General features: G+C 39.5%; 1 protein-coding gene across 1 annotated transcript in view; it reads right to left on the bottom strand.

Annotated features, from left to right (window-relative positions):
- RARS1 (arginyl-tRNA synthetase 1) overlaps positions 1–22,002 on the bottom strand; it is a 33,137-nt gene extending 11,135 nt beyond the window's left edge. The window contains exons 1-11 of the mRNA XM_003810913.4: positions 21,866–22,002; positions 19,674–19,808; positions 15,567–15,755; positions 14,409–14,517; positions 13,761–13,861; positions 12,992–13,113; positions 11,076–11,196; positions 7,736–7,865; positions 6,316–6,420; positions 2,199–2,377; positions 1,567–1,676 (exon numbers count right to left, since the gene is read on the bottom strand). Of these exons, the coding sequence (XP_003810961.1) occupies positions 1,567–1,676; positions 2,199–2,377; positions 6,316–6,420; positions 7,736–7,865; positions 11,076–11,196; positions 12,992–13,113; positions 13,761–13,861; positions 14,409–14,517; positions 15,567–15,755; positions 19,674–19,808; positions 21,866–21,910 (1,346 nt within the window). The 5' untranslated portion in view covers positions 21,911–22,002. The remainder of the gene's footprint in view (positions 1–1,566; positions 1,677–2,198; positions 2,378–6,315; positions 6,421–7,735; positions 7,866–11,075; positions 11,197–12,991; positions 13,114–13,760; positions 13,862–14,408; positions 14,518–15,566; positions 15,756–19,673; positions 19,809–21,865) is intronic.
- Between the last annotated feature and the right edge of the window lie 2,212 nt (positions 22,003–24,214).

Raw genomic sequence — 24,214 nt, 5'->3', positions numbered from 1 at the left:
TGGGATTACAGGTGTGAGCCACTGTGCCTGGCCCAAAATTTAAAAAAAAAAAAAAAAAAAAAAAAAAGGCGGGTGGGATAGGATACTATAACTACATGATGCTGAGTGCAGAAAAATTTTTAAAATTATCAAGAATCCTTTAGCCATTATATGACAAGTGAATTAAATGCCATAATATGAGCACTAGTAATTTTAAGCAAGTGTCAGAATATCATCTAAATGTCCAAAAAACCAACCGTTAAGAAACTAAGATACTATTAAGTAATGATCAACTTATTGGTTTGTTTTAAAAAACTTTATGTCCATAAACACTATAATAAGGACTTAGTGTCTTCTTAGTTATTCTTTTCGTTTTTGAGACACAGTCTCACTCTGTCACCCAGGCTGGAGCCCAGTGATATGATCTCGCCTCACTGTAACTTCCACGTCGATGCTCAAGTAATCCTCAGCTGGGATTACAGGTGCATGCCACTACGCCTGGCTAAGTTTTCTTTTTCTTTTTTTTTTTTGGCAGATATGGGGTTTCACCATGTTGCCCAGTTTGGTCTTAAACTCCTAGGCTCACGCAATCCTCCAGCATTGGCTTCCTAAAGTGCTGGAATTACAGGCGTGAGAGCCACTGTGCCTAGCCCCTAGTGTCTTTTGATTTCAAAAAAGTGCAGATCCACGGAGAAGAAACACAATTAGAAAATGTTGTTCCCAACAAGGTCTTTGAGCTCCACATAATCTGTATCTAAGATAATACCTTAACACATCTCATCTGCCTTTTACATGTTCAATTAGGGCTTCTGCACATTGGCTGGCCAAACATCTTGAGCTACTCCATGTGGTTTTTTAGAAGCATTACCATGTTTGGAGGATGGAAATATTTAGGCTTTGTTACCACATCTAAGATGCCACGGATTTTTGGTAAGTGATCCTAAGACACCAGTGAATACAGGAAGTTAAAACATGAAAAATGCTGTGCCTTTGAATTGAGGAATACTGTATGGAAACACGGTTGTATTTACCTTTTTATTTTATAAATATTGAGAATATAAAAAAATAAGAAAATAGAAAAGCTGAAAGTATGAATATTAATACATAGTTCTCAATAAACAATATTTTTGGAGAGAACATAACAAAACCAGTGAATCTTAAAACTTAATTGGAATCTCAATAACTTATACCTTTTGCCTATGTTCAACTTTGAAGGAAAAAACAAAAACATTTATAAAATGCATAAGCTATATTGTTGAATAGTGTCTGAAATCTGAGCAGGTACTGTAATAGATTTTATAATTTAGATTTGTGGGAGAGGAAACCCCTTATATATAATCTATTAGGTCTACAGTCTGGTTTTCACTAAACTTTGTACATACTATCTACCTAAAAGGCTACATTCTCTAGCAGTGATGATATAGATACAAAATCACTCAGCTGGGTTTACACCATTATAGCTTATGTGGACTAAAGGAAACTGTGGACTTTCTTAATTCTAATATGGTATCAAATGAAAAGTAGCCTCTTCCAAGTAAATGTGGGGATCAAGTATATCATTACCATCTTCAAATTTTCCAGACTTACTTGTCTTCCCCTAGCACCACACCAAATCCAGCATGGAAGACTCGAGTTACTTTAGGGTCATACCAACCAATCATTTGAGCAGCAGCAAATATTGTCTGGAAGTGCACAGACTACAACAGAAACGGAAAGTTACTTGCTAGTCTTCTTTAAAGAAAAAAAAAAAGACTTAAGGCTCTTTTGCTGAGGAATAGATCTGTAAAATTCAAATCGCTCATAAATCTTGTGAGACAAGTGCTATTATAAAACCTCTTCTTTTATTCCCTATATATGAGAAACACTAAGAGCAACACTGTTATATTTTCTACTATGTTCAAACGTTTTTAAAGCAACTGAATTAAGGGCAGGGTCACATGCAAAAACTTCAATTACATTTTGGGTCTCACAATAACCCTATTGATAGGAACAATTGCTGAAGTTCAGAGGTTCCCGTTTGTGGAGGCAAGCTGGAAAACTAGGAAGTGTCCAGTTTGGCTGGGTCCAAACCCTCTTCTTTCTTCTATGCTATACTGATGTCCTGAATCTTAGTCTTTGGGGAAAATTTACAGTCATCCAGTGTCAGATGTCACCAACCTCACCATACTGTCTTACCTCTAATCAGTCAATGTAAAATACATACAAATTTACAAACTCACTTGTCCATTGTCCACAACATAGATAATCATATCTGCTTTTTCCTCAAATAGTCTTTGTTTAATAGCAGCCAGGTCAGATGTATCATAGGTATAACCTCCATCTGATTTTACTATGGTTAATGGTATGGAACACCCTGGGACAAATACAATCTTTCTGCCATCATCCACCTGCACAAATCCTAGGGGGTAAAAAACACTTCATTAATAAAGTTAAAAGAACCCTGAAGGAAAATGAATGCTTACTCATTCTACTATGTAAATATTTAGTTATTCTAAGAATATTTTGAAATATATTTATTAGAGAGCTAAAGAAAGCACATAATTTTTTCCTCACCATGATCTATTAGAAACCTTGGAAAATGTTAACCATCAAGGTTGCCTGGATACTCAGGGTGCTATCAGAGCACAGGTCAGATGTTCTGGCAGTTTTCCAGACTTACACTAAACTTGGTTCCCAACTGCTTTTTTTTTTTTTTTTTTTCTTTTTTGACACACAGTCTTGCTACATTGCCCAGGCCGGTCTCAAACTCCTGGGCTCAAGTGATTCTCCTGTCTGGGCCTCCCCAAGTACTGGGATTACAGGTGTGACCCACCATGCCTGGCCTCCCAAACTCTTTAGTTGGAACCCATCAGCTCGGTAGGACCAGAACATGAAAATCTGCTTTGCTTTCAAGCTGGAGCCATAACCTTCCTCTTGGAGAAAGCTGCAATTCTTATAGTGATCTCTAACAATGTGCTGAAAAGTAGTTGACACTGTTTCAAGGTCCCGGAAACAAACAGGGCAGGATTTGGCATTTGGAATGAGAAGTAGGAAGAAAAATTAAATCCATGTTCATACACTCATGATGAAAAAGACAGAATTCTTGGATGCAAGAAGGTACAGGAAGAACATGATAACAGTAGCATCTATATAAGAGTGCTACTATGTGCCAAGTACTATGCTAAGTCCTTAAATTTAACCTTCAAAATAACCCTATGCAGTAAATAACTCTATGCTTTCTTACAGTTTAGAAAATTGAGGCTTGGTAATGTAAAGGCAGTATAAAATAAGTAGTTAAAAACATTAGCTTTGAAGCCAGACTGGCTAGGTTTGAACCTCAGACATATCGTTTATTAGCTATGTGACCCTGGGAAGATACTAACTTCTCTGTGCCTATTTTCTCATAAAATAAACATTTAAAAAATTGCATTTATTTATTTTTTTTCAGACAGGGTCTTGCTCTGTCATCCAGGTCTTTCTCTGTCATGCAGTGGTGTGAACATGTTCACTGTGGCCTAGACCTCCTGGGCTCAAGCAATCCTCCTGCCTCAGCCTCTCGTGAAGCTGTCACCACAGGCATGCACGATCACACCTGGCTAATTTTTTTTTTTTTTTGAGACGGAGTGTCGCTCTGTCATCCAGGCTGGAGTGCAGTGGTGCGATCTCGGCTCACTGCAAGCTCTGCCTCCCGGGTTCACGCCATTCTCCTGCCTCAGCCTCCCGAGTAGCTGGGACTACAGGCACCTGCCAACACGCCCAGCTAATTTTTTGTATTTTTAGTAGAGACGGGGTTTCACCGTGTTAGCCAGGATGGTCTCAACTCCTGACCTCGTGATCCGCCTGCCTCAGCCTCCCAAACTGCTGGGATTACAAGCGTGAGCCACCAGGCCTGGCATTTTTTTTTTCTTTTTTTTTTTTTGAGACAGAATCTTGCTTTGTCACCAGGCTGGAGTGCAGTGGCATGATCTCGGCTCACTGCAATCTCCACCTCCTGGGTTCAAGCGACTCCTCTGCCTCAGCCTCCCAAGTAGCTGGGACTACAGGTGTGTGCCACCACACCAGCTAATTTTTTGTATTTCAGTAGACACGGGGTTTCACCATGTTGGTCAGGATGGTCTCGATCTCCTGTCCTCGTGATTTGCTCATCTTGGCCTCCCAAAGTGCTGGGATTACAGGTGTGAGCCACCACGCCCAGCCACGCCTGGCTAATTTTTTAATTTGTAGAGACAGGGTCTCACACATTGTTGCCCAGGCTGGCCTCAAACTCCTGGGCTCAAGTGATCCTCCCACCTCAGCCTCCCAAAGTGCTGAGATTACTGTCACGAGCTGCCATGCTTGACCTCTCTCTCTCTCCCATTATTCTTTTTTTTTTTTCAGAGACAGGGCCTCATTCTGTTTCCCAGGATGTAGTGCAGTGGTGTGAGCATAGCTCACTGTAACCTCAAATGCCTGGGCTCAAGCATAACTGGAACTACAGGCATGCATCACCATGCCCAACTACTTCTTTTGTTAATTTTGTTAATTTGTTGGCAGAGAAAGGGTCCCGCTATGTTGCCCAGACTGATCTCAAACTCCTGGCCTCAAGTGGTCCTCCTGCCTCAGCCTCTCCAAGTGCTGTGATTACAGGCATGAGCCACTGCACCCAGCCAAAATTTTATCATCTTAAAAAGTATGGTCCCTAGGACCTAGACTGTGATTAAAATACTACTCCCATTCAAGGAAACAGGCTTCCATAGAGATATGGTTGATTTCAGGTCTGAGGCAGGAAATGTACAAAATGGGCCTGGAATATTGTATACCAGAAAGCAATTAACTAACTACCAAAGGGGTTGAAAAAAACAAAACCACAACAAAAAATATGAAGTTACTTAGCCAAAATGGAACAATTTGAGCATTACAAAAATTATAAAGACAACTGACTGAAAAATATAAAACACATTAAAAGCCCGCCACAATAATATTAAAATCAAACAACTCACTTTGAGATGCTAAGGAACAAACCTATTATTCTGCAATTGATAAAAAAATCAAGCACTTCTACTACCCTACCTGTTTTATATGAATTGTACCTGAGGATAACCAAAATAATTAGTAACAAAGTTCAACATAAGAGAATCCCAAGTAACAAATGGAGAAAGAATGACAGAACACTACCATTTTCCAACCTCCAATGAAGTGGTGGATCAAAGTCATGGTCATAAATAGCTGATAAAGCCAATAGGGAAAAGTCTGATGGGGAAATTTATGGACAGATCCAGCTGACGATACTTGAATTCACTAATCAATCTTAATATGACAAAAACAGAGACAACCAGACACTGCCTCATTGCCTGCATTCTTGCAACTAAAAGAAAACAACAAAAAAAGGAATAAAACATAAATCAGAATCTAATGAAGCCTCTTTAGAGAAACACAGACAAGGAATTATGCTAAATAGTTCCATATGGGAAATTATTTAGGACAAATAGACCAGTTTCTTCAACAACAAAAGAAATTTAAAAAGAGGGAGAAACCTCAGATTTATAGAACTTAAGATACATATCAAACAAATGTTATATGCAGACTTTGAAAAAACTGTTAAAAAAAATCATGAATCCAACACTTTGGGAGGCTGAGGTGGGTGGATCACTTGAGGTCAGGAGTTCAAGACCAGCCCAGCCAACACGGTGGAACCCTGTCTCCATTAAAAATACAAAAATTAGCTGGGTGTGGTGGTGCATGCTTGTAATTCCAGCTACGTAGGAGGCTGAGGCAGGAGAAGTGCTTGAACCCAGGAGGCGGAGGTTGCAGTCAGCCGAGATCACTCCACTGCACTCCAGCCTAGGCGACAGAGTAAGACTCTCTTTCCAAAAAAAAAAAAAAAAATTCATGAATCAATTTGGGAAATTTGAACTCTATTTAATGGTATTAAGACATTATTATTGGCTGGGTATAGTAGTTCATGTCTATAATCCCAGCACTCTGGGAGGCCGAGGTGGGAGGATCACTTGAGGCCAGGAGTTCCACACCAGCCTAGGCAACATAGCAAGATTGTTTAAAAAAAAAAAAAAAAAAAATATATATATATATATATATTTTTATATATATATATATATAAAATTTTGTTATTATAATGATATTGCGGTTTTAGGGCAGAAAGAAGGTCCTGTTCTTTCAGAGACATATACCAAAGTCATTATAGATGGAATTATATGAGGGAAGCAGTGTAAGAAGGTATAGATACAATAAGGTTGGTCAGTACCCATAACTGTTGAAATTGGATGATGAGTACATGAAGCTGGCATTACTATAAATTCTATCCACTTTTGCCTATGTTTGAAAATTCCCATAATAAAAAGTTAAAAGAAGAGTGCCTACCTCTATCTTCAAATTCCTTTACAATATCATTCATCCTATCTTGATAGAAGGATTCCCCTCTCTCTATTAAAGAGACGTCCAATGCATCATAGATTTTATTTAACTCTAGGGAAGAAAATAAAATGCCACCAAATAAAATGCATAAGAATTTTTTAAAAACAGGAAACATGCATCTTACATTGAAATAAATTTATTAATAAAAATATTAAAAGGAAATTACATAAAAAATGTATTATATAGAAAATTATATACATGCTGTCATTTTGAAAAAGGGAAAGAAAATGGTAAGGTACACGTCAAAATATTAACAATGGGTGGGACTATAGATAATTTTATTTTTCTCCTGTCTACGTTTACTTTCTTTTTATTATTATTTTTTGAGACGGAGTCTCGCTCTGTCAGCCAGGCTGGAGTACAGTGGCGTGATCTCGGCTCACTGCAACCTCCGCCTCCCGGGTTCAAGCGATTCTCCTGCCTCAGCCTCCCGAGTAGCTGGGACTACAGGCGTGTGCCACCACGCCCGGCTGATTTTTCCATTTTTGGTAGAGATGGGGTTTCACCATGTTGGCCAGGCTGGTCTCAAACTCCTGATCTCAGGTGATCCACCCGCCTCGGCCTCCCAAAGTGCTGGGATTATAGGCGTGAGCCACCATGCCCGGCCTACATTTACTTTTTTATATAAGGAACATGTCCTTCTTGTATAACTTTTAAAAAATTAATTCTTAAAAAATGTAAATGAGAAGAAAAAAAGCTCTTCCTATCTAGTGATCAAATATTTACTGAATTTTCTTGTGGTTTTTCCTGATTTAAACCACTTACCTGTCTATGTAGCAATACATCAATGACACAGTATTACTTACTGCAAATATAAAACATTTTATTACCTAGTGCTGCAAGCCAGTCATCATTAGTCGTCTTTTTCAAAGATCTACTGGCTGTTCTTTACCCATTTACTCTTCAAAGAAATCTTTAAAACTATTATGTCAAGTTAGAAAACTTGAAATCGCCTTAAAATCATAAATAAATTTGGAGAACTAGGGAACTGGGTCTGGCACTCTATCCAAACATTCTATTACATCTCATTGTACACTTCTCATCATTTTGGTCCTACACATTTCTGAATAAATTCATTCCTAAGTGTTTTATAGGTTTTGTTGCTACTGTGAATAAGATTTCTTTTTATTTTCCACTTTATTTTCTAATTAATTTTTGCTGACTTCTAAGAAAGTTAAGATTTGAACCTGCCTGTCTTATGGCAGGTTCAAAATTTATTAGTTGTTTCAGAAATACATTTAAGAAGAAATCTATTTGCCTGTCCTCAGAAGGTTAAAATATCACTCAAAGTCAAATCAAAATGAAGACCCCAGGAAATGATATACATAGTATTTGCTGGACGAAGGAACAAAGCCCAGAAACTCACCTTGGCGGGAGACATCACAGATAAGCTTCCAAGCTTTTGTAATATCTGGGTTTTTACCCTGGAGCAGAACTACACACTGATATGCTCGCTTCTTAAATTCCTCCTCAGTATCAAACCTCTTCTTAGATTCCTGTATATATATATATTTTAAAAAGTAAGGGGTGTAAAAAGAAGAACTTACACATTTCTACACACACAAACACAGTGAGAAAGTACAAACACCAGAACAAGTGCTCTCCCTCAATAGTTGAGAATACTGTTACAAATGAACATGCCAAAGAACTCTGAAATCATTTCTCTTAAAAAATACAAAAATCTCACCACAGTTTTCTTTACATTTTTCCAATTCACAAAAGTCTACTTCAGCTAATACTTTTGTGTTCAAGAGTTAGTACAGAATAGCTAACAGGTAGGACTGAATTTTCTGTGTTCCAGTTTCCATTTTGGATGTGGTCCTGAATGAATTTTTTTTTTCATTTTTTTTTTTTTTTTTTGAGACAGAGTCTCACTCTGTCTCCCAGGCTGGAGTGGACTGGAGTGGCACGATTTCGGCTCACTGCAACCTCCGTGTCCCGGGTTCAAGTGATTCTCAGGCCTCAGCCTCCAAGTAGCTGGGATTACAGGCACGAGCCATCACACCCGGCTAATTTTTGTATTATTAGTAGAGACAGGATTTCACCATGTTGGCCAGGCTGGTCCCGAATTCCTGACCTCAAGTGATCTGCCCACCTGGGCCTCCCAAAGTGCTGGGATTACAGGTGTGAGCCACCGTGCCTGGCCAACTTATTATTATTATTTTTTAACTAAAAAGAAAGTTGCTTTCATTGTTTTATTTCTATTTTGAAAGCAACACTTACTTAAAAATAATTAATCTCACGTCAAATTAACTGGTGTTAACATTTAATGAACAAATCTAGATATTTCTTTGCAAATACACATATATGTTTTATGAAAAATTGAAAATGGCTTTTTTTTTTACTGTGGTTTGTAAATTTTAACAATTTATTTATACAAACAATTTCTTGCATTAATAGATCTGCTTCATTATATTCAAAGTACAGAACTCCAAAAGATGTTTATAACATTACTTTTCCAGTCTCATATCAGTAAACATTTAGCTTATTTTCAACAGAAAACATTTACCAAAAGTAAAATGAAGCAAACAAAAACAAAATCCCCACAAATGTTTACTTTTTAATACAGGAATCCTATTCTTGAAACGTTCTCCATCATAAAGAAAATGCCTAAGAATTTAAACAAACAGAAAACATGCAACTCACATTAAAATAAATTTATTAATCAAAATATCTGAGAGGAAATTATGATCTTTATGATCCTTCCACCATAGGGAATTTTTTTTATGTTTATTTTTTTAAGACAGGGTCTCACTCTGTCACTGAGGTTGGAATACAGTGGTAAGATCACAGCTCAATGCAGCCTTGACCTTGCCAGGCTCGGGTGATCCTCCCACCTCCGCCTCCCAAGTAGCTGGAACTACAGGAGTGTGCCCGGCTAATTTTTTGTATTTTATGTAGAGACAGGGTCTCTCCATGTTGTCCAGGCTGGTCTTGAACTCCTGGACTCAAGCAATCTGCCTGCCTCAGCCTCCCAAAGTGCTAGGATTACAGGCATGAGCCACTGCACCCGGCCCATAAGGAAATTTTTAAAAAACATTTTTAATTTTTAATTTTTGAAGAAATAATTTTTTTTTTGAGATAGGGTCTCACTCTGTTGCCCAGGCTGTATAGTGCAATGGTGTGATCACAGCTCACTGCAGCCTTGGTCTCCCTGGTCTCAAGTGATACTCACTTCCACCTTAGCCTCCCAAGTAGCTGAGACTACAGATGTACGCCAACATGCCTGGCTAACTTTTGTATTTTTTGTGGAGATGAGGTTTTGCCATGTTGCCCAGACTGGTCTCAAACTCCTAGGCTCAAGCATTTTGCCCACCTTGGCCTCTCAAAATGTTGGGATTACAAGTGTGAGCCACTGAACCCAGCCAGGAAATAATTTTTAAAGAGAGAAAAAAATCCAAGTCTACAAAGCTATTTACTGAATAACAACACCTCTAAAATAGAAAAAAATCCTAATAAAGGATTAATGTAAACATTGGTACACTGATCCAACAAAATGTGCAGTCATAAAGTAACACAAAAGTTTGCAATATTAAATATAATACAAAAACTATATTAAAATCATAAATGATTACATGTTGATATACAGATTAAGTCAAGGATTCAAAGAAAGTTGATCACAATGGGCATTTTAAAATTATGGATGATGTGAAAATTTGTCTTTAAAATTGTTTTTACATACATTTAATCATATCAAAATACATAAAATTAAGCATCAAAAAATTTTAAGTCCTATAATGCATTGGTTAATAAACCTCTAAATTCAATGTGGTATAATTCACTTTTTTTTACTTTTTTTTTTAATATAATTTTATCTTTTAAGATAAGGTCTTGCTCTGTCACCCAGGCTGGAGCGCAGTGGCATGATCATGGCACACTGCAGCCTTGACCTCCTGTGCTCAAGCGATTATCCCTCCTCAGTCTCCCAAGTAGCTGGAACTACAAGTGTGAACCACCATGCCTGGCTAGTTATTTTTGTATTTTTTGTAGAGACGGGATCTCACTTTGTTGCTCAGGCTGGTCTCAAACTCCTGAACTCAAGCAATCTGCTTGCCTCAGCCTCTCCAAGTGCTGAGATTACGGACACGAGCCACCGCACCTGACCTAGAATTTGATTTTTAACATACACCAATAAACTAAGCAAAGATGACATATGAACAGGTGGGGGATGGCTGTTTCTATGCATACAACCAAATGTAGGGTATCTAGTAGCAGTTCTACATACACGACCAAATGCAATGAATCTAGGGGTAGGGGACGGCTGTTTCTAAGGCACACAACCAAATGCAATGAATGTCAGAATAAAAAAGAATTCAGTTTTTCAGGTAGGTAAACTAAACGAAAGGGCTTGCCAGTGTAGGTGAACAAATTTTATATGTTTATCAACTAGTCTGTTCCCATTTTGCCTTCCACCATAAATAAAACTCCCTGAGTCCTCCCCAGAAACTGAGCAGATGCTAGCACCATGCTTGTACAGCCTGCAGAACTGTGAGGTAATTAAACGTCTTTTCTTTATAAATTTAAAAAAAAAAGTAGTTTAAGTTCAAAAGAATGTCATTTATACAGAGACATGTATTACTAAGGCTGTTAGCAACTTTCACTTAACTCCATAGTAGCTTTAAAAACCATTTTAAGTTTCCTAAGGAAAATGGATAATTATGATTAATGGTAAACACACAAATAATATAAAAGAAATGGTATCAAACCTTATAAAAGACCTGAAGATCCCCAATAGGAGGTGAAACAGTTAGATAATCTGGAAATTTGTCTTGCAGGTGAGCGATGAGCATGCCAAACTGGGTCCCCCAGTCTCCTACATGATTTAACCTAACACCAATCAGAGAATATACCATCATTTTTTAAATAATAAAGATGGTTAAGTTACATTAGAGGAACTATATTCCATTAGGAACCACTAATATTTACATGCCAGTACGTCACCATTTAGTAATATCTGTTTACTTGGTTGTTTCTTCAACTGGTCTGCAAACTCCACAAGAGATGAAAACTATGTCTGTTACATTCAGCTCTGCATACTCAAGTACTAGAGGCTGCACATGGCAGGCATCCAGAATTTGCTGAATGAATGTGTTTTCTGTCAGTGGACTATAATCTGTTTATTTTGTAGCTAATTGAGACAATGACAGCTGGGCCAATGTTGGTTATTCCCACAATTTTATGAAAATTTAACATTTTAACCATTATCTTAGTATAATTTAGACCAATGGTTCCCAAATATCAATGAACAAAATTCTTGAAAATATATGTTGAGGCCAGGCACAATGGCTCACGCCTGTAATCCCAGCACTATGGGAGGCTGAGGCAGGCGGATCACTTGAGGTTAGGAGTTCGAGACCTGCCTGGCCAACATGGTGAAACCCCGTCTCTACTAAAAATACAAAAAATTAGCCGGGTGTGGTGGTGGGCGCCTGCAGTCCCAGCTACTCGGGAGGATGAGGCAGGAGAATGGCGTGAACCCAGGAGGCAGAGCTTGCAGTGAGCCAGGATTGCGCCACTGCACTCCAGCCTGGGCAACAGAGCAAGACTCTGTCTCCAAAAAAAAATGTTGATCCAACCCACTTGTCTCCCTCTCTGCTTTTATCTAATCCAAACCACCAGATCATCTTTCAAGTGGATCATGATGATAGCCTCTTGACTTACTGTTTGTTTTTTTTTGACAGAGAGTCTTGCTCTGTTGCCCAGGCTGGAGTGCAGTGGCACGATCTCAGCTCACTGCTATCTCTGCCTCCCAGGTTCAAGCAATTCTCCTGCCTCAGCTTCCCAAGTAGGTGGGATTACAGGTGTGCACCACCACACCCAGCTAATTTTTGTATTTTTAGTAGAGACAGGGTTTCACCATGTTGCCAGGCTGGTCTCAAACTCCTGACCTCGTGATCCATCCCTCCTTGGCCTCCCAAAGTGCTGGGATTACAGACGTGAGCCACCGTGCCTGGCCTAACACTTACTGTTACAGTCTCCCTTCTTTGTCTAGCTTCTTCACAGTAAGTAACCAGAGTAATCTTTAATTTGCATTATTTAAAAATTTTTATTTCTTTAAAAATATAAAAAATAGAGACAGGTTCTTGCTATGTTGCCCAAGCTGGCCTAGAACTCCTGGCCTCTAGTGATCCTCCCACCTTGGCCTCCCAAAGTGCTGGAATTATAGGTGTGAGCCATGGTACCCAGGCTAATCTTTAATTTGATCACCCTGCTTCACAAACTAAAACTTTCTAATAGCTTCCCAGTATACTTAGAATAAAATCTCAATTGCCTCTCACAGCTTACAAGGCCCAAAATAACCTGTTTCTTTACTACCTCTCTCCCTGCTAGGATATAAACCCGTTGCATACAAGAGGTCCTCAAGAAACATGTGTAGAATGAATGAAGGAGTTTTGTCCTTGGTTCCACTAAGAGTCTAAAAAAATAAAATAGTAAAAAAGGTTCAGAGGAAAGGCTCAGGACATATTTTAAAAGCTTACTGGGTGATTGTAAAGAAGAACTAAGCTGATGAACCACTGATTTAGTCGAATGTTCTTTCTTGAGTGAGATATTCCATGTTCTATAGAATTTTCCAAACAAGAAAATAAGGAAAGAGAATAGTACGCAAGGCAAGAGCACATACCTGAGCACGTCATACCCTGCAAATTCAAAGAGGCGGCTTATACTCTCTCCTATGATAGTTGACCTCAGGTGGCCTACATGCATCTCTTTAGCTATATTAGGGGAAGAAAAGTCAACTATAACCTGGGGTAGACAAAAAGAGAAAGGCTGTTAAGAGGGGCATAAACATAAAGAGAGAAAGAGTTTATAAGAGGAGCATAAACATTTTGTTCTAATGCATTCATTAATAACAAACTCAGACTTAAACATTAATTTGGGTTGTAATTCAACCATGTTTGATTTTATGATGGATCTGCTTGTATATTTTTAACTGAAAAAGAATCAAATTTATGTATACAAATTATCCATTCTATTTCAGTGATATCTGTGTATCAATTGGCTACCTCAAATGCCTTGCGGAATTAAGTGAAAAAAAAAATCACACAACATGCTAGACCCAGGAGAAAGGCTACTTCATAAACGTTCATAATCTCAAATGTGAATGATTAAATTTCAATATAAAAGTGAAATCCATTCCCGGTTTCAGCACTTTCCATGCAGTTCGTTTTTCTTTTTCTTTTTTAGAGATGAAGTCTCATGATACTGCCCAGGTTGAAGTGCAGTAGCTATTCACAGGTGCGATCATAGCACACCTCAGCCTTGAACTTCTAAGCTCAAGCAATCCTCCTGCTTCAGCCTCCCAAGTAGCTGAGACTATAGGCACATACCACCATGCTTGGTTCCACGCAGTTCTAAGATACTAATATATTAATAGAAGAGTGTACATATACCTTTTTATTCTCTCCCAGAGCAGGTAGTTGAACTCCATTCACTAGAAGACTGGTCAATTGTTCTGATACAAAATCCTTTCTTAAGTGGACATTAATAAAACCTAATGGATAGAAGAGAAAAAATATCAGATACTGTCTTATCTTGAATAATCACTCACTCCTAAGGATTTGCTCCAGACACTGACCTGGCTCTGGCAAAATTCTTCAGAATTCCAATACCAGTTGTGGCCTTGACTTAAGCTGTCTTGTAAGCTCCTGTCTCACCGTCTACTTCAAGCCTTCACCACTCTCCTGAAACCTTCCTACTTAACTCAGGGCCCTTTCACTTTCAGCAAACAATCTGTTAGCCTCTTAACAGAAAACGGAAGGCCCTTGTGCCGAAGACTTATCTGCCATTATCTATCCTCATTTTGCTGATGAAAAACTGAATCACAGAGAGGCAAAGTAACTCATTCAAGATAAGGCAGCTAAAAGTGGTAGCTGAGTCTAGATTAAAACTTCAATTTCCTATATCACAATCCACAGTGTTTTCACCATCTTGTTCAGTATATAAAGTTTAACCCTGTAATTAAAATGTGTGTTCTTTTTTAACTTCAAAAAGGACTCATCTTCAATACAACTATTAAGAAGGATAACATTATGTCATACCAGGACCAGCAATTTCAACTTTTTCAATACATTCATTGTCTGGGAGGTGTTTGGTAATGTTTTCAGCAATTTCTCTTGGATTAACTTTCTGTTCCTTGGTTTTGAGCATCTACAACACAATATAAAATGATTCATTACACAACAGATTTCAGCAAGTTACTCGGAAATGCACACCTGACAAGGCACGAGATGCATTTTACGTTAAGAACCATCAAAAGGCAGAGGCAGAGAAGTCCAATCACATTATGAATGACAGATTAAAGTATCAATAGTGCCAAGAGGAATAGAAAGTGCCCAAACTACATGATCTCTATTTCCAAATACGTTACACACAAATACCTGGAACTATTTTTTTTTTTTTTTTTTTTTTTGAGATGGAGTCTCGCTCTGTCACCCAGGCTGGAGTGCGGTGGCGTGATCTCGGCTCACTGTAACCTCCGCCCCTGGGTTCAAGCAATTCTCCTGCCTCAGCCTCCCTAGTAGCTGGGATTACAACACCTCGAACTTTTTAATGATGACATAACAAAGTCTACAGTTATGAAGTCTGGTTCCAGCATATTTACATTTCTAATTTTCAAGTCATGAAGGTGTGCAATATTCACACTTGAGAAATAAACCACACTATAAGACCTGGACTCTTCAGAGTAACCCTTTCCAATTCAGCAAAGAAAGGAAAACAGAAAGACCCAAGCCAGATGCAGTTAACCACAAACACATCAGACAATGCAGCTATTTAAAACGGGGAATTCCTCTGCTTGAAAATGAATATATAAGCCTGGCTCAAAGATCACAGTTACATCAAATATTTAATTGGGATGCTGACTGGTAAATGGCTTATTTTAATTTTTCACCTCCCAGCACTCATCACCACCACACAGCAATCCTGGACACAGCAGGAGGGAAATACCTAAACAAAAGAGTACCAATGATTGCCCTTAAATATTGAGAATACATATAAAATTTAACCAAACCTTAAAAATTGTGCCTAAAAAAGTTAAAACATATACCCCCCCAACTCCTTTCTCAAGTTTTTCAAACTGTGGCAAATGTCCTTTTCACTAAGGATACAACTTGTAATAGTATTATTTCTGTAAATGGCAATGATGATAATAATACTTAAAAAAAATCAAACAGCCAAGAGTCATGACAATACATCACCTGAGAAATACCCATGGCACTATTACACTGATAGTCCCCAAACTTGGCCTGCTGACTTGGTGTCACTAGCAGAGGAGGATTTTCCAAATCTGGATATGCAGCCTTAATTGCATGACCAAAGACCTCTTGTAGGCGGCTAATAATGTTAATCATATTTTTAGTTGGTTTGTTCCTTTCTGCCTGAAGACTCTGTAGGAAAAGAATGGAAACATGTCAATAATGTACTATACCATCATCATACAAGATGTCTCCAAATATTTTGAGTATAAACCTCCAAATATCTTAAGAACCAAAAGGGAAAACGTACTTATGGTGTGATGCCCTCATATCTGGGATTTGCTAAGACATGCAGCAGGACAAGTCCATCCCACGGCATCTAAGACATCCATGGGAAATGCCCTGAGGTCTTACTTTTTGCATTTGTTTTAGCAGAACAGAAACTGGGAGGAGGGAGTTAAAAAAGTTGATGGAATCCTTTTCTCAGCTTCTCCAAATCTCTGAGAAAATATAATTTCACATCAAATATTGGAAGTGAAAACTCAATGGACAAAAAACAAACAAAAAAATACATGATGTCCATCAAAATGCTGACCTCTTCAAGGCATGAAATAAAAGGGAGCAAAGTAGGTAATATTAATATACCAGAAAAGCCAGTTGTTTTGTTTTACTGTTATTAGACCTACTACCTCCTGTTTTCCCATGGAATATAGTCATTTAAGATGGCATATAATTATCTCTATTACTGCACTTGTCATACCCTCACAAAACTATCTGTCACTACCACTAGACTGCTGGATGCACACAAAGTGCTTAATTCATGGCTCTCTTCCCTGTCCCTGGCATCTAGCACTGTACTTGCCGTACAGCAGTTTAGCAAAAAACAAACAAACAAAAAAAGGTGAATGACACATATGCTTTTAATGAAAGATAAACATGCTGCCTATACACCTTTATGTTTGTCAATTTTACATTCATCAACATGTTCATCACAATTTTATGTTCATCACAAATTTATATTCATCAAAATGTCAACAGTATAAAATAATGACAATAACAAAAGTTAATATTTGAGTATGTAAAGATTTGAACCAAATGCTTTATTTATATGCATTATCTTATTCCATCTACATAATAAAATCGAGCTTGTTACTATTATCACTATTTCTATGTGGGCTACAGATTAAGTAACTTGTCAAAGACAAGACAGAATAAGTGGAAAAGGCCAGATTCAAACTCAGGTCTATTGGAATGGACAGTCCAAGTTTTATGCTCCCCTCATCAGCCCTCTCTATCATATGAAGAAATTATATTCTTAAATTCACTAAAAAACCTGATTTCAAGTTTGTAGCTAATCAGTAATTGACTCCTCTCTGTGGTAACATACTTAAAACAAGGAAGATACATTTTTCCCAATCTAAAGATTTCCAACAGCAAATGCCAAATTTACTTGGATATGATCCTTTTCTCTTCTTTGTTGGGGGTAACAGACAAGATCTCACTGTGCACTCTGCTGAGGCTAAAGTGCAGTGGCATGACAGCTCACTGTAACCTTGAACTCCTGGGTTCAAGACATCCTCCTGCCTTGGCCTCCCAAAGCATTGAGATTACAGGCATGAGCTACCACACTTGGCCTAGATTATGATCTTATACCCAAAACCTGCTATAATAAATGTCAATTTTTTGTTTATTTTTATGTATTTATTTTTTTGAGACCGGGTCTTGCTCTGTTGCCCAGGCTGGAGTGCAGTGGCACGATTTTGGCTCACTGCAACCTCTGCCTCCTGGGTTTAAGTGATTCTCATGCCTCAGCCTCCCAAGTAGCTGGGATTACAGGCCCATGCCACCATCCCTGGCTAATTTTTGTATTTTTAGTAGAGACAGGGTTTTGCCATGTTGGCTGGGCTGGTCTCGAACTCCTGACTCCAGGTGATTCACCTGCCTCGGCCTCCCAAACAGCTGGGATTACAGGTGTGAGCCACCGCACCCAACCTCAATTTTTTATTTTTAAAGGATAGGAGTACTACCATGTACATATGTATGTGTGTGTACCTACACACACGAAATCTACTGTGCTTAGTTTTGGCACTATGAAAATTACTATCTGATTATAATCAATTCAACAAGTTGTCTCTACCAGTTTCATATGTGATGCTTTCAAGTCAGAGCATGTGGCCAAAGTGAACCAGGGAAAAACGACAGGGTGAATGGCCATCACACACAGTACTTTATTACTCTGTGGTTTTTAGTTCTGCTGTGTACCTTGTGTTCAGCTGCTCATTCAGTAGGGCAAAGTATTTGTCAAAGAACCAATATGCCTCCCACAATACAGTGAGAGCATTCTCCTATCTATATAAGAGCTAATCTGCATTATAGAAAAATGTGTAGTAGAATATGCTGTACTTCCATCCCAGCTACTTGGGAGGCTGAGGTGGGAGGATTACTTGAGGCGAGGAGTTCGAGAAAATACTGTACTTCCTTTTGTATCTTTTCCCTTATAGTCTCTAGCACATATTAGACATTTAATAATACTTTTGAATTAAAATAAATATAACAGAGAATTAAACATATATAAGTGTTGAATGAATGACATAACGAGAAAGGTGAGATTCTTTTGGGAAGATTCTATGGAAAAGGAATTTCGTGATTTTAGAAGACTCAAAGACAAGCACAGCAGATCACATATAGGTAATATGAGACTCGAGCATAGCATATAATAGGTAATATGGACACCGGGCACGGTGGCTCACGCCTGTAATCCCAGCACTTTGGGAAGGCGAGACAGGCAGATCACCTGAGGTCAGGAGTTCCAGACCAGCCTGACCAACATGGAGAAACCTCGTCTCCACTAAAAATACAAATTTAACCAGGTGTGGTGGTGCATGCCTGTAATCCCAGCTACTCGGGAGGCTGAGGCAGGAGAATTGCTTGAACCTGGGAGGTGGAGGTTATTGTGAGCTGAGATTGTGCCATTGCAATCCAGCCTGGGCAACAAGAGCGAGACTCCGTCTCAAAAAAAAAAAAAAAAAAAAAGATAATATGAGAGATGTCATGGGAGTGGGGAAGATAGAGTCTAAGGTGAGTAAATGGAATCGATCAGCTTTGGGAAAAGGATGTAATGCCAGCACAGTTTGTCTGACGGTAATATATACACACAGGAGAATAATTATGGGAATGAGGTCAACACTCTGGGATATGTCATCACCAAATACGAAAGGCAGGCCAAAAAACTGCAGCAAGTTCATTTTTTTAAAACAAAATTGGTAAAACACTGTTAAATCATGAGACCATTAAATAAACATAGCACAAGCTTCATGGGGAAAAAAAGTGTTTTGAAATACCAGGTGGAAAAAAACCCCAAATGATTATGTAAGATATAAAACTGTAAAATAACCAACTTAGGGCAGAGAAAATATGCAGGTGTATTTTCAAATATTTCCTTTATGATAGAGGCAATGATTTAAAAATCAAATATGTTTTTTTAAAAAAGGCATGGGCATAAACTGTTGAAAGAAATGCCTCAACCTTGCTGGGTGCAGTAGGTTATACTTGTAATTCCAACACTTTGGGAGGCCAAGACAGGGAGGGTTGCTTGAAGCCAGGAATTCCGAGGCCAGCCTGGCCAACACAACAAGACCCCTTCTCTATTAAAAAAAAAAATTAGCTGGATGTGGTGGCACACGCCTGTAGTCCCAGCCACTCAGCAGGCTGTGGTGGGATGACTGCTTGAGCCTGAAGGTTGAGGCTGTACTGAGCCGTGATGATGCCACCGCACTCTGGCCTGAGTGACAGACACCCTGTCTCAAAAAATAATAAATAAATTTTTAAAAAGAAATGCCTCAACCCTACCTAAATCCTACTTTAAGTTAGCCAAACAGTTAGCAGGATGAAACATTTCAAAGAGTCCTGAAGGATAGGACAACACCAACTTGTCACTATTTGCACCAACTACCTCAGTCCTAAGTTGTCTAATGCAGGGAAAAGAATAGGGTTTCTATGCTTCTTTTCCAAATTCCATAGGATATACTTCCAGAATCTTTGGTAACAAAGGCTTTAAAAAAGGTATAATGATTCAAACTGGAGAATAAAACTGGAACCCAAAGTATTCACCTTTCGAAGAATATTCAGTCGATACTTTAATTTTAAATTTTCTTCTTGTAACTGCTCCAAATTTGGAGAAGCTCCTAAACAGCCACAGTTTTTCAACCGGTCAATTTCAGCAGTCAGAGATTTAATCTCTTCTTCCTGTGGGAAAAAAAGCACTTTTTTCAGTCCATAAACTTACTTCCACATTTCCCCTCTCTACCAAGGTGTGGCATAGACCATGGGAATCATTAATGTTCCCTTTGATGAGCTGTGTTTCTTTCTCCTCTGAGATTTTTGCTGACGTTAGCATATTATCCTTAATAAGAAAATAGTGGCCAGGCATGGTGGCTCACGCCTGTAATCCCAGCACTTTGGGAGGCCTAGGCAGGTGGATCACTTGAGGCCAAGAGTTCAAGACCAGCATGGCAAACATAGCGAAACGCTGTCTCTACTAAAAATACAAAAATTAGCTAGGCATGGTGGCGCATGCCTGTAATCCTAGCTACTTGGGAGGCTGAGGCAGGAGAATTGCCTGAATCCCAGAGGCTGAGGTTGCAGTGAGTCGAGATCGTGCCACTGCACTCCAGTCTGCTTGACAGAGCGAGACTCTGTTTCAAAAAAACAGAAAAAGAAAAAGAATATATTAACCACACATACATGTTTTGGGAGACAGGAATCGGAGTAAGTATATAATGGGATATGTCTCATGTTTCATATCCCTAGTTCTTTTCTTTGGCTCGATAAACACTCTGATTTAGCAAGAGTAGTTAAGTTTCAGGTTGACCAACCTGCTTTTATTCCCAAATCCTATGACTTGGGACTCTTAAAAAACCCAAATGTCCTTTGTCACATTCAAAATAGCTCAAGGGTCTGTCTTTCACCCTTTCTGGGACTAAACAATTTTCCCATTTCTTCCTGTTTCCAGTGTCTTAGGTCCTAGACCAGACCAGACCAGGCTTTGTACTTTAATATCTAAAACTAAAGACATGTCAATTCAGAAAGAAATAAAGCTTCCAACTTAAACTGCAAAACTCAGGGGGAGTTCCTCACCTGAAATTTCAGAATACTTACTGGGAGATAGCTACAGTCAAAACCAAATTGCCAAAAATGAGCATACATTATGTTCCAGGAGCTGAGCTAAAAACACTTTTCAGAAATTACCTTCATGATTATCACAACCAAGTGAGGCAAAGATAAATACATACCGATAAATAAATGGCTCAGAAATGTAAAGAGCTTGCCAATTTACTTGACTAACTTGTACTTTGTGACTGCTGATTAAGTATAAAGCCGTAACAGGACAGAGTACTGTGAACTATCTTCCTACCATCCCTCCCCACCTGGGCATAAAAGGTAATGGAACTGTTCCGCTTTCACTTTTTTTTGTTGTTGTTGGGGGACGGAGTCTCGCTCTGTCGCCCAGGCTGTAGTGCAGTGGTGTGCTCTCTGCTCACTGCAAGCTCTGCCTCCCGGGTTCACGCCATTCTCCTGCCTCAGCCTCCCGAGTAGCTAGGAATACAGGGGCCCCCCAACACAGCCGGTTAATTTTTTTTGTATTTTCAGTGGAGACGGAGTTTCACTGTGTTAGCCAGGATGGTCTCGATCTCCTGACTTCGTGATCCGCCCACCTCGGCCTCCCAAAGTGCTGGGATTATAGGCATGAGCCACCGCGCCCGGCCGCTTTCACTTTTATATGGTGTGGCTGCTCCTTCCCGACGAATGCTGAGGGCACAGAGCAAACTCCGTTGGTCTGATAATGAATCACCCCATGGGCTTATTAGGAATCCTCTCGCTCAGTAACCCGGGAAGAACTGCGGCTGAGCTGCAAACCAAGACCCAGAGCTCTGAATGTATTCTCCCCTTGTCTATCTCCCCGCATCCCCTAAATCGCGTGTGTATGCAGAAGAGGAGGTGGATTGTAGGGAGAGAATTGTTCTGAACACGCCAGGCTCCAGCCCACCGAAGACGCTGGTTTGGGGGAGGCCTGGGAGAGGGTGGGGACCCTCCATTCCGCTGAAAGTCACAGTCACACGGGCTTTGAAATGATGGGTGCTTCCTCTCTCAACCCTTCCTGTTCCCACAGGGACCGTGCCGCTCCACTCTAAGAGGACCAGGATGGTCCTCGCCTAGCTATCCCGCCCCCGAAGCCGCTTGGGCAGGAGTCAGAGCCTGCTCCATCTCTTTCAGGCCTTCCCGCCGGTCTCCTGCGTCCAAACCTGCTGCAGCAGCCGCGCGGAGCACTCAGACACCAGTACGTCCATCCTCCCATCAGCGTCTCACTCGCCAAGTGGACGGAAGCGGAAACGGTCAGCCTCTCCCGGAAGCGGAAACCCCCTCCGGTCCGCTGTCCCGTCGGACTGGGTGCTGGCGCCTCTGCTGCCTCCTGGCGGAATCCAGTAGACACTGCGAGGAGAACCCGCGGGGATTTCGGCCAGGAGCGAGGCCGCAACTCAGGGACGTTTGGGCGAGGAGAGAGGAATTGAGCAGAGACTAACCAGAGCTGCTCTGTGCTTGGATAGACTAGGACAGTCACTGACCTAGAGCTTCTGGCTCTCAAAGGCCATTTTGTGAAATGGGCACAAAACTAACAAATCCATTCATTTATTCAACAAACATTTATTGTGTACTTTAAAATGCCAGACAGTATTCTAGGCTCTGGGGGCACAGAGAAAACAAAACACACGATCTCCGCTCTCACGGCAGACACATTTTAGAATGGAGAGAGAAAATAGACCAAAAAAGGCAATAATCTCAGGTAGTTTTAATTGCTAGGAAGGCAATGTGATAGAGTGACTTGGGTGAGAGAAGACATCTCTAGGCAAGTGACATTTGAGTTAAAATCTTATTTATTTTTCCAGTTTTATTGAGGTATAATTGACAAAGAGTGTATATCATAACGATGTACAACGTAATGTTTTGATATATGTATACATTCTGAAATGATTACCACAATCAAAATAATTAACATAACCTTCATCTCATACAGTTATCATTTGCATGTGTGTGTGTGCGTGTGTGTGTGCGTGTGTGTGTGCTGTGAACATTTAAGATCTATTCTCATCCTGGGAAACAGCTAAGACCTCGTCTTTACAAAAAAATGGAAAAATAGCCGGGCATGGTGGCATGTGCCTGTAGTCCCTGGTATATAGGAGGCTGAGGTGGGAGGATCACTTGAGCCCAAGAATTTGAGGCTGCAGTGAGCCATGATCATGCCGCTGTACTCTGCCTGGATGACAGAGTGAGACCTTTTCTCTCTCTATTTAAAAACAAACAAAACGAAACGAAAACGAAAACTGCAAGTATACAATATACATTACATCTCTAGAATCTATTCATCCTGCCTAACTGAAACTTTGTAACTTTGAGCAACATCTCCCATCTTTCCTACCTCTGCAGCCCTGACAACCACCATTCTATGCTCTGCTTCTATGAATCTGAATTTTTTAGATTACACATATACATGGGCTAATGTAGTATTTGTCTTTCTGTGCCCGGCTTATTGCACCAACATAATGTTCTCCAGGTTCATCTATGTTGTCACCCATAACAGGGTTTTCTTTTATAAGGCTGAATAATATTTCATTGTATATATATTGAGTTAAAATTATAAACAGCAAACCTGGGATATATGTTCTAAGAGGGCAGGGACCTTAATTATCTTGTTCACTCTTCTCTATGACTCCAGAACTTAGAAAGTAGCACTCTAAACGTTTTCGCTTCTGTGCCTCATAAAAGTATTTTAAAAATTCATATCCCAGTGTATACACGGGCTAGGCACAGTGGCTCATGTCTGTAATCCTAGCACTTTGGGAGGCTGAGGCAGGCAGATTTCTTGAGCCCAGGAGTCCAAGACCAGCTTGGAAAAAATGGTGAAACATCGTCTCTACCAAAAATACAAAACATTAGCCAGGCATGGTGGTGCGCACCTGTAGTCCCAGCTATATAGGAGACTTAGGAGGGAGGATTGTTTAAACCCAAGAGTTTGAGGTTGCAATGAGCCATGATCCGGCCACTGCACTCCAGCCTGGGCAATGGAGTGAGACTCTGTCTCAAAAAAAAAAAAAAAAAAAAAAAAAGACATCTAAAAACTCTTCACAACTTCTGGGAATGGATTATTTTCTGGCATGATGTTTCATAAGTGCTCTCACTATATTTTCGTCAAAACTGTGGATTTGCAAGTTTAGATTGTCCAATTTATGGAACGTGTCGGCCATATTGTTTCATTGGCAAAGCCAGTCCTCTTTGTCCAATTAAATAATCCAAATTATTTTACTTAATTTTTAACAAGCTTAAAGTTTGCCTTTATCTTTTTTCCTTTTAAATTAATTAATTTTACCCAGAACTATATAAACTATCCTTTATTTTGTAAATCAAATAAAAGTGTTAATATACCAGTCCTTCTTATCCGTGGGAGATACATTGCAACACCCCTCAGTGGATGCCTGAAACCGTGAATAGTACCAAGCCCTATATATATACTATGTTTTTTCAATCCAGTAATTCAGAGGGCTAATAAGTGACTAATGGGTGGGTAGTGTAGACAGCATGAATTTGTTGGGCAAGGG

The sequence above is a fragment of the Pan paniscus genome, chromosome 4 (assembly GCF_029289425.2).
Source record: "Pan paniscus chromosome 4, NHGRI_mPanPan1-v2.0_pri, whole genome shotgun sequence".
Taxonomy (NCBI): Eukaryota; Metazoa; Chordata; class Mammalia; order Primates; family Hominidae; genus Pan; species Pan paniscus.
Note: the sequence above shows the minus strand (reverse complement) of the source record. Positions and strands in the feature narration are given on the sequence as shown.